At 45.3% G+C, this 11,801-nt stretch overlaps 1 protein-coding gene across 1 annotated transcript; it reads left to right on the plus strand.

Annotated features, from left to right (window-relative positions):
• Window positions 1–335: 335 nt before the first annotated feature.
• Window positions 336–1,604, plus strand: LOC311324367 (chronophin-like; the record flags this gene model as incomplete). Its single annotated transcript, XM_084456828.1, has 2 exons — window positions 336–933; window positions 1,249–1,604. 2 exons carry the CDS (start codon window positions 336–338, stop codon window positions 1,602–1,604), a joined length of 954 nt encoding a protein of 317 aa, XP_084312954.1.
• Window positions 1,605–11,801: the final 10,197 nt, after the last annotated feature.

The raw sequence follows: 11,801 nt of genomic DNA on the forward strand, positions 1-11,801 counted from the left end.
CTATATAGGTTTAAAATTATTATTTGGATAAAAGCGCTATAAGTGCAGTCCGCTTACCATAAACAATTAGCCTAGGTCTGATGACGCGTGAGTGGCTCAGACGTTTGAGATGTTTGTCATTGCACTGCTTATTCATTGGCCAGCCATGACAGAAAGGCGTGGTTAAGGAGCCGTTTCTGTCACTGAGCGACGGACAATCGTAATATCCATCGAGGACGGTTGGATGCGATATCTTCTAAATAAAATGTTTGGTTATTCAATTGCCATGTGTTTGGAGATCAAGCGTCACATTAAACGGCCAGATTGAATGTGACAGACTGCAGGCGACAATCAGAATGGCAGGCGCTCACGGCAAAGCGTGTCGGAAAATGTGTGGCTCTCAAATAAGACATTTGCTTGAAGTGAAGGATTCCTTCCTCTTCGATTGTGACGGGGTAATATGGCATGGAGAGAAAGCAATTACCGGGGCTCCAAAGGTGGTAAATTCCTTGATCAGGCACGGTAAAAATGTGTTTTTCGTCACAAACAATTGCACGAGGCCACGGGAGAATTACGTGAAAAAATTCTACCGATTGGGTTTCACCGAGGTAATGCAAGAGCAGATTTTCAGCTCGTCGTATTGCTCGGCACTTTACCTGAGAGATGTCGCGAGGATTCAAGGCAAGGTGTTCGTCATCGGGGGCGAGGGTGTGCGCGAGGAGCTGAGGGAAGCTGGCGTTCCTTTCGTTGAGGATGAAGTTGACGAGCCTGACGCCACAATATACAATTGCAAACTAACTCCAGATATAAAAGCAGTCCTTGTAGGTCATGATGATAAATTCACATTCCTCAAATTGGCTAAAGCCTCCTGTTACTTGCGGGACCCGAACTGCCTGTTTCTGACTACTGACACTGACCCCTGGCATCCACTGTCAGATGGGAGGATACTGCCTGGTATGATGCTGATGTTGAATCAATCTCTTTCTTTTTTTCTTTCTTGCTTCCTTGCTTTCTTTCTTTCTTTCTTTCTTTCTTTCTCACACAAACACACTAACACAGTTCCAACATTCACATTCTCTCTCTCTCCCTACCTCCCTCTCTCTCTCTCTCACACACACACACACACACAATCTAACTACAGTTCCCACATTCGCATAATCTCCCTCACTGGCAGATTATGTGCTGCCAAATTAAGAAATATTCTCACATCAGTATTTCCACATCATCCCTACCGGAGTATCTTACCTATCTGTTCCTCTTCTCTCACAGGATCTGGGTGTCTCACATCAGCCCTGGAGATGGCCACGGGCCGGAGGGCCACTGTGATCGGGAAGCCCAGCCGCTTCATGTTCCAGTGCATCTCCAGCCAGTTCTGCGGTGTGAAGCCAGCTCAGTATCTGATGGTGGGGGACCGCCTGGAGACAGACATGCTGTTCGGGGCTAACTGTGGCCTGGAAACCATGCTCACACTGACGGGCATCTCTCAGATGGAGGAGGCTCAGGAGTACAGGGACAGCAGTAACTCCACCAGCCAGAGCTTTGTACCAGACTATGTGGTGGACACCATTGCTGACTTCTTGCCTGCCTTTGAGGAGCTGGACTGCCTGAGAGATGGTCAGACATGAGCCACAACAAACAAACGTGTCATGATTTCTTTTATCACCTCAGAGTAGACATGAATTAGGATGCTATGCAAGTCTCTAGAGTGTGTCTAAGGCTTGCTTGAGTGTTACTGTGTCAGTTTGTGAGGCACTTTGTTTCCTGTTTGTAGATCATCCTACCGATTGTTTATCAGTTTTCTAGTGTGTGTACTATATGCAGTGAATTCCTGTTATTTAATTATTTATTTTAACTATAGACCTAGTATACTGTTTGAGGATATTCTTAAGTATATGTGAAAAAATACATGAAGTGTTTCTGCAACTGAAAGATAATGAATTGGCACAATGAGGCAATCAACCTACAGTTTGTTACCTGAGCATGTTGGAAAACAGAACCATAGTCATTCACATTCTCTGTGGTTTCTTGCTATACAAAACTATCACTCATCAGTCTACACACAATACCCCATCATGAAAGGTTTTTAGAATTTTTGGCAAATGTATAAAAACAACTCCACTACACTACATAACTACATATAACTACAACGCCTCCCCCTCCTCAAAAACAACCCTGTCACAGCGTTACTGGTGAGCCAGTTTCTCCTGACATTGTCTCGTCCGTCCTTCACGTCAAACAGCTAGTAGAACTGGATGGGCCAGCTGACCGCACACACGCGCACACACACGCAAACACGAGCTGCAAGCTAGCCTCCCATAAAGGTCTCTCTCAAGGACATCTGCGACCAATGTTAGCTAGCCCAGTTCGCCATGCACTAGCCTACTTTGCGTGTTGGCTACCGGGTTGCGAGATTACTTTTCGTTTAGCAAGAACACCATAGAGGTTAGGGTGAGGGTCAGGTGTATGGTTAGGGGTTAGGGTCTTCCTTAACCCTAAACTCAATGGTGTTATCGCTAAACTGCGAAACGCGTAGAAGACACTCCCGGGTTACATTTGGCTGTGGCTATAGGCCTATTTGTAAATATCATGTTGCATAACAGCATTCCTAGCGGACATAAGCGGAAAGTTCATTTTCTTATCCCTATATCTACAAGAAGCGCACCATGAACATTTTGCAACAGGACAGCATGGATGCGGAGTCGGAATATGACTTCAAGGATCTAATAAAAATAATGCCCTATTATGCTTGACATGTTTGTTAATGCTTATTCCCTTAAATAGGAACACATAAGCTGAACGTAGGCTGCAGCATCACGTTGATAATTGGCAAACATGTAAGTTACAGGCTACGTCCGAGTAAGTGTGATCTGGAAAGATGTTCCTGCGGTAGCCTACAGTAGGGGTACAATGTTGAAATTTGTATATATACAAATTTTTATATATACAGGGGCCAGTCTTATTATGAATCAGGCTAGTTCGTATGGTAACGTTATTTCAAATCACCACATGCTATGACAACCACACAAGAGTCATCAGATTTCCGTGCGCGTAATAATGACCGACGTCACAATGGCTATATAATTCTATATAAGTAGGCTAATTCCACAGAGTTGAATATTGTTTCAGAGTTAACTTCACATTGACGGACAACCGCATCCTTATACAACACGATTAATCAGCAACTTGTAAATGCAATTATATGTCGAAGTAAGTAGATTGATTTTTGAATCTATGTGAACTTCTTTTTATTTAAAGTTTACAATTCATATTTGAAGACTTTTTGAAGATATTTGAAGACTTTTAAATATAACACCACCTGTAAGTGGTAAGTACATTTTATTTATAAACCATGTGCTGTACAATAGGAAAATTTAAGAAAATAGGAGTAAAGGAACAATATAAAACATTACTGTACAGAAAAAACTATACAGAAGGCAAACACACTACAAAACAAAAGTGTTTACGGACCAGACATGTAATGAGGAGGCAGTGGGGAACAGAAGCTGTGGCGCGCAGAAAATAATTGTTTCTTGCACTCTGTCTCAACAGAGCCCCTATGGATTCTAAATATATGGATAATAAATCCATGGGTGAGGCCTCTCCTTCAAACGGTTCCAGCTTGCAGGAGGTAACCTAACACTATGTAACATCATCTTACAAAAATTATATATATATATAGGCTATATATATATATATATATATTCCAGTTGATCCATTGACACAGTTTTGTCATCATTAAACCTGTCTTGCAGAAAAAGCCGATTGAGCTCGTGAATGGCCAGAAACAGGGTGACCATAAGCCCATTGAGGAGGTCATCATGGAGGACATTGTGGCCCCCAAGCCCATTGATGAGGTCATTGAGACCCCCATGGGCATTGAGGAGGCCAGTGAGGCCCCCGAGGACATTGACGAGATCTTTGAGGTCATTAAGGAGGCCTTCAAAGAGGTTGAGGAGTTCATGGAGGAGGTAAATGAAAACCCCAAGGTCCTTGAGGAGGTCATTATGGAGTACATTGAGGCCATCTGGAACATCGTGGACGCTATTGAAGCCCCCACCGTCATCGAGGATGTCATCAAGGAGGCCATTGAGATCCCCAAGACCATTGAGGAGGTCATCAAGGAGGACATTGTGGCCCCCAAGCCCATTGAGGAGGTCATTGTGGCCATTGAGGTACCAAAGGTCATCGTGGAGGCCATCAAGGAGGCCATGGAGATCTCCAAGGCCATTGAGGAGGCCATCAAGGAGGCCATTGAGGAGGCCATCAAGGAGGCCATTGCGGTCCAGCAGTCAGCAGGTTAGACATTTTGGGTGTTAGGGCATCTATTTCTATATATCATAATATGATCTATATTTCATATCAAACAATTTTCCTTCTCTCTTCTCTACACAATACTCAATTTAGAGATCATTTTTGCAGAGGAAGTGAACAACAAGAAAAATATGATGAAGAAGAAGAAGGGGGTTCGTAAATTCTTCAGCGGCCTCTGGAAGATCATGACCTGCTCCTCAAAGATCCCAAAGGATGACTGAAGTTGACTGAGAGCAGCACCAGCAACCCCCCCCTCAAACAATAACCATTCAATCCTTCCAACCAGACCCCAACCACCCATGCAATCCATTCAATCCCCCTGCACAATCCTTATGCCTATCCAAACCTCCTCCACTATATCAATATACTCCATAAATATATATATATATAAATCAATAAATATGTAAATCAATAATAAGTCATTGTTCTTTTTTCCAGATGTCAATGCCATTTTATTTATATAGCACTATTCGTAAAAAGAGACAGATAAAAACATAAATCATACCAACACAGTGAGAACAGATTTAAAAGAAACTATAAAAGTAAAAGCATTTTAGGATAGTGTAAAATAGAATAAAAACTATAAAACAGAATTCAAATTAAGAGCACAAAGATATTAAAACAAGTAAAACTATGTGGTAAAAGCAATGTTAAAAAGTTGTGTTTTAAGATCTTGCTTAAAAATTACCTGCCTCTTAGTCCTGGCTCTAGGGACCATTAAAAGCTCAGTGTCAGAGGACCTGAGGGCCCTACTGGGTGTATATCTTAAAGCATATCTGGTATGTATTTAGGTGCTTGATTATGTAATGACTTATAGACTAATAAAATAATCTTAAAATCTAAAACTGACAAGTAACAAGTGCAGTGTGTGCCCTCCTGGTCTTAGTGAGGACATGTGCTGCAGCATTTTGTACTATTTGGAGTTGGCTAATAGCTTTCCCCTCACATCGCCACGGTGCGCTCTGTGCTCCTGGTGGGGAAAGGACAGGGCGGTGTGCGCTTCAGGCTCACGGGACAAGAGCATCAGACCCTAGGGGGTCAAAGGGCACACTCTGCTGACGGGGCGGGCCTCATGCATTCCCACCGGGGCACGGTGAGGCGCCTGGCGGCCCCCTGCTGGCGTCCGACTCCTCCGACCGCACGGCGAGGCTGTGGGACCTGGGGAGCGGAGGGGCTGGGAGGGGCCTGACCAGCGCTGCCTGTCCTACTAGGCTGACGTGCTGCTCGCCGGCGTCCCCAACAAGGTCAGCGTCTTCGGCTCCAGAGGTGAGTGGGGCCGTCACTCGTCACCAGGCTCCGCGGCATCTTGTCAGTTGAGACGCCATTTTAACCTGTGGTGGTCTGGCAAAAACAGCCACAAAATACAAAGAGTATGAATAGGGATGCAAAATTCTGGGAATACTCACACACTTCCCACGGGGATTAACAGGAATGTATGGGAATTAATCAAATACAAATAGTATGAAGACATCACGCAACGTTACTTGGTGAGTCAGACATATGCTATTGGCTGTCCCTGATTGATGATGTCACACAGTGGCAGCACCCCTGGTGGAGCGTCTCCATCTCCATAGTGAGGCTGTGCTGTGCCTGGCTGAGGACGACAACTACATCATCTCCGGCAACCAAGACCACACCGTGACCACAGCCGAAGGGCAGGAGCACCACTCCAGAAACTCCAGGTACACGCAAACACACACACACACCACACACACACTCCGAGGTGACAGTTAGTGAGCGGGATGTGCATCCGTATGTCTGTCTATGCTGATTGGATGGATTTCACACTCGCGGCACCACAAGTCAGGTCAAGTCATCCCTGCAGAGGATGGAACGGTGTCACGTTTGGGCTAGAACCAGGTTTAGGGTTAGGGAGAAAGGTTCAAATCATTACATTCTAGGGGCCTCAAACCAACACCTATTTTACAGCCTAACTGACACTCTCTTACTCAGAGCTAGCGGCATGGACGTCCTCTGCAGCCACATGTCAAGCCCCGCCTGCTCTGCTAACGTGGTCTTCTCTTCTTGCAGGTGCACCTACTGTACCTTGCTGGCCCCCGAGGACACTGTGCACGCTGCGCCACCGGGCTAGCGTCAATGGAGTCTCTTTCTTCTTTCAGTCTAAAAGACACTCAAATATTTAGGACATTTTATTGGCCTCACCTCTCTCCCTCTTCCTCATTCTGATGCTCTTTGTCTCTCTCTCTCAGGTGAGCGTGAGAGCAGGACACCTGGCCGCGGCCTCTGGGGACCGTGTCGAGGAGTGGGGAGCCCCGAGAATGGGAGGGGTCGTCAACTAGGGACCCACGCTCACCTGAATCCACGCCACTGTCCAACAAGAGAACCCTTGTTGAAAGATACAACACAACCCAGAGCAGAGACAAGCAGGCCCAGCTGCCCCTCTGTCCATCCATCCCTCCATCCATCCCGCCATTCATCCCTCCATCCCTCCCTCCATCCGTCCACTCTGTTCGTCCGTCTGTGCTGTAAGAGAATACCCAGGCCGCTGCAAATCCACCACCATCAATTCAGTTGACTGAAGCTATGGCCACCTGTTCACTGGGGCCGGGTTGAGACTAGGTCTTATTCCTGCAGAGGACAGAACAGGGTTGGGACCAGGTTTAAGGTTGGGGAGACAGGTTCAAATCACTACCTTCTAGTGGCCTTAAACCAACACCTATTTTACAGCCTAACCGACATCCTCTTACTCAGAGCTAGCGGCATGGACGTCGTCTGCAGCCATGGGATCTAGTCTCGTTTGGTCAGAGCAGAGCCTGCTTGTGTAACAGCCAGTAGCATGTTATGGTCTTGCTCTGCGCACCACAGCTTCTGTTCCCCACTGCCTCCTCATTACATGTCTGGTCCGTAAACACTTTTGTTTTGTAGTGTGTTTGCCTTCTGTATAGTTTTTTAATGTTTTATATTGTTCCTTTACTCCTATTTTCTTCAATTTTCCTATTGTACAGCACATGGTTTATAAATAAAATGTACTTACCACTTACAGGTGTGTTCTTCATCTTATATACGTATATTTGGCCCTCATGGGGTAGCCAGCGGATGCTTATTTGAATCATACAAGAGATAAGTTATTGGTTGGCTGAACTAGACGGGAGAGCTCAGGATGATCATGACTGACAGCTCAGCCGGTCACACAAGATGTCATACTCTGGCTACCAGGACGCTCTCCAAACTCTCCAAACTCTCTCCAAACGCTCTCTCTCCCCACCCTCCATGAGAGAAGAACGTTACTCTGTAGGGACTTTGCACTGAGCCTCCTGAACTCCCCTTTCAAGAACTGGCTCCCCCCCTTCAGAGCCCAGGTGTCCGGTCGGCACACCAGACATGAAGCACACCTGCAGACACCCAGGACAAGAACCCAAAGATACAGGATGTCTCCCATCCCCTCCCTGACAAGAATCTTGAATGACCATTTTAAATATTGAATGTTTGTTCTATTGGTAATTTGAGTTAGCCTAGGTTTAATGTAAATATTCTTGTAAAATACTCATGCATTTCAGTTTTTAACTGCCATACAAGTGTCAAATAAAAAACTTGAACTTGAAACTTGAACTTGATGTCCACCTGGGGTCAATCTCCTCTGCTCTCCTCCGCTCCTGTCCTCCTTTGGTCTTTGGGGCATTACAGTTAGGATCAGGCCGGTGGCTGAAAGGTTGCTGGTTCAAATCCTGAGCTGGGCCACTTGAAAAGATGGGAACTTAATCGGTGTCTCAAGGGCTGTTGGGTGAGTTCCTATCAATAATTGCCTAACATTGTGCCTGCTAATGGTGACATTGCTAAGATTAGAGGGGAAAGAAAACAGCCTTGGTGAGAGCCTGTACTGATGGTAGTCTCTCTCCAGACTCAAATATTACATTGAATTGCTGCGCTCTGCATACTACATAATAGAGTCTGTGCCACTTCGCCGCCCAAGCAGGTGTTCTGTTGGCATATCGATGTGTCAAAATTGAAAGAGTGACAGGTCATAACAGCAAATGAGAGACACTAGCCCAGATTAGGGAATATCTATGGGTGGGAACGCCTGATTGCGAAAGTCGTTACTGACTGGTGTCGCCGGGATTCCGGCGCTACCAATGAATTGCCAGGATTTGAACACCAGATTTTTGCATGAAGTGTCCCAGTACCATAGAGAGATCTGCAGCATGCAGTAACATGGTTTTGGTCTTGAGACTATGGAGTCAGAGATGTGCTTGCCCAGTTTCACGTGCTGCTTCCTGTCAGACAGGAAGTCTGTGATCTACCTGCAGGTGGGGTCAGGTAAGCGCATGCTCCAGAGTGAACGGGAAGATGGTGTTGAAAGCAGAGCTGAAGTCTATCAACCAGGTGCTGGAGAATGAAGTGAAGGGCCATGTTTACTGCGTCGTCCACTGACCTATTGGCTCTGTAGGCGGACTGCAGGGGGTCCAGGAGAGGGTCTGTGATGCATTTGAGAGGCTGCAGAAGGCACTTAAAAACCTTCATTGCTACAGTGGTCAGGGTGATGGGTCTGTAGTCGTCCTTGCTTTCTTGGGGACGGGGATGATGATGGAGCTCTTGAAGCAGGCTAGTACTTGGCATGTCATAGTGAGTTTGTTTGCTTCCTTCCTTCATTCATCTACCCTGGCATTCCCCTTCCCCTTACTTTTTTAGACCTCTGTACCTCTATATGACTCCACAGCCGAATCACTCAGCCTCAACAATGGCTGTTATGTACAGCCCGGTCATGATGCAATTGTTTTTTTATGGGTGTCTGAACTGTAGCCAATACGTTACAGCTGGCTAGAGAGCAGCAGGTGTTCTTCTGACTTGGACCAATGGACAGAAAACGAACCAGTGCATCTGAAGGAGACTCCCTCAGATGGTTGAGAGCGGTGGAAGAAACAAGCAGAACCCAAGTCTCCAGACGCCCCCTAGTGGCACACAGACACATTACAGTTCAAATACTGAATCCAGAACAGCTAACTCAGCCGAACAAAGAGCATCTCCTCACAATAAAACCTGTGGACCTCAATCTCATCGGCCAAGCTACCTATATAGTAAAACACTTTAAAACATATCATCAACATGTGATATCATGGCAGGCCTACTGTCAAAGACATATTCAGGGACGTGCTGGGACGAAGAAACGGCTCTGGAGTCTGAGCCGGCCGCTTCAGTATATACGGGGTGGTGAGCGATTATCCTGACGGCCGTTATCGCCGGTGGCCGTTCTGTGATTCTCCAGAACCTACAGATGGCCAGCACGGCCCTGGACATATTACCGAACGGGCCTACCGGGCCCAGGGGCGCAAGACCTCAAGGGGCCCTTTGCATTTGTTGTTGCAGGGACACTGCTAGAAATTTTGGGTGAGATTCTTTACACAAACAGAGCCACTATAATGCTGTTATCTGACTCATCCAGACGCTGCATACATCAAATTCCTTAAGAGTGCATGAAAGGTGCAGAGCAGTGACAAACTCACACTACACACACAATTCAAATTCGATTTTTTTTTTTTTAATCCTCCTCCTCCTCCTCCACATCTCTCTCCTCCGCCTTTCTGTCTGGCTCCTCCTCCTCTCTCTCTCTCTCTTAAAAGGCTTTATTGAGATATGCCGCTATACGCATGGGTAGGCTATAGGCTCTAATTGCAATCATTTCGCACTGGCTCATAAAACCATGTTCTTTTGCCGTCTATGTTACATCAGAAAGTTAAATAGTTATAGTTGCCGCACAGCTTTGAATCGGGGCTGGGCATTTTGAGGATGAACAAGGGGGAAGAGGAGGAGGATAATGAGAAGTAAAACTATTCGCCCCTAAGTGTGCATAAAGGCTAATAGTTAAGCTAAAGGAAGCTGCCCGGCCCCTAAGTGTCTCTTAGTCCTCCGTCTTCTTTCCTACTGTAGCTAGTTCAGGCTGCAGGAGATGTTGGGGTCATGTTCATCTGCAGCATCCTCTCCATCTGACACCCCCACCACTACTCTATACACAGTAAATACACAAGGAACATATGGAGGTTTCAAAAATCTTTCTCGGATGCATTTGTCAAAACTGTTATCAAAGTTCAATAACAATGTTGTGTGGTTTCAGTAGGCTATTTTTACTAACCTCTCAGGCTAGTAAAAATGTGCCCAAATTCCCACTCTGATTCATCAGACCATTCATCTCAACGTGATCTCTGTAGCAACAAGCACATTAAAACAGGATCAGTGGTGTAGTGGAGTGTAGTAGCCTATACCCATTTCTTTGTACATGGACACACAGTAGCCTATCCAATTCTTTAACAACCACTAATGTGAAAACGATCATTTCTGCAGTTTAGCCATTAGAGTATAGGCTACTGTGGCTAGCCTGGCATCGCCATCCTGATCACATGAATTCACGTTTCTCTCCACAGTCTGGTAACGCTCACAGGTTTCCATCCGGTCTGTTCTTGACCGGGCCAATCAAAATGGCTTATCTAATATGCGGCAGGCTTAATATGATGACCACTTGATACGATGACTAACTCACGTTCCGTTGCTCTGATTGGTTGTAGGTCTATCCAATTGCGTCCAGAGGCATGCAGCCGTCGATAACGTTCCTTGGAAATCGAAAATGATTTCCAGACCCTTCCCATTACTACCTGTCTCCCTGGTCTCTGTGCATGTTGAGAATGAACTGAGAATTTCCAGACCCTTACTACTGGAATGTGTTCTTCCTGGTCTCTCTGCATGTAGGTCTTTCCAATTCACAGGTATTGAGGTACACAGCACGAGAGGAAGAGAGAGAGAGAGAGAGAGAGAGAGAGAGGAAGAGAGAGAGAGGGGAAGAGAGAGAGAGGAAGAGAGAGAACACCCACACTAATAACACGGCGCTAAGTGTGGCCCACATATGTGTTGGTCTTCTGTTTATTTTAATAAACCACAAGTGTGTGAACTCACTTTGGCTTCCTTCTGGTGCTTCTGGGGAGAGAATACAACCACAATACAATACCACAATAAGGCTAAGTATCAGTTATAATTACACAACCTATCCATAATCTTTAAAATATCTAACACTTGTCTGCATGTTTGAGCTGTAGACTTTCCAAAGTCACAGCTGCTTGTGCCAATGCGAGATGTATGAAAACTCATCTTTTTCCATTAACTGTAACTTTTGAATATATTGTTTAGTTTTTTTGTTGTTGTTGGTCATGTTACAGTATGTTTTGGGGTCACATAATGGTACCCATCCCGTGTCAATGGGCACAATGCCACTGACACTGATTTAAACTCTACAGTATATGTAGGCTACTGTACATGTATGTTTAAACTGTATATGTATTGTAAACTGTATATGTATGTATTTTAGGTTTCAACTTTCCCTATGATACAGTAAACATCCAATAAGCATGATTTGAAGTTCAGATTATTTGTTGTATGTTTAATATGACCAGAACAAACCTTGATAATGGCAAAAATGCACAAATGATGGCAATTTTGACAATATTCCACCACTGGGATTTTTGTTTGGTATGTTAAATAGTAAGGTTTCATGAGCTGAATATAACTAA

The sequence above is a fragment of the Borostomias antarcticus genome, assembly GCF_949987555.1.
Source record: "Borostomias antarcticus genome assembly, chromosome: 23".
NCBI classification, from domain to species: domain Eukaryota; kingdom Metazoa; phylum Chordata; class Actinopteri; order Stomiiformes; family Stomiidae; genus Borostomias; species Borostomias antarcticus.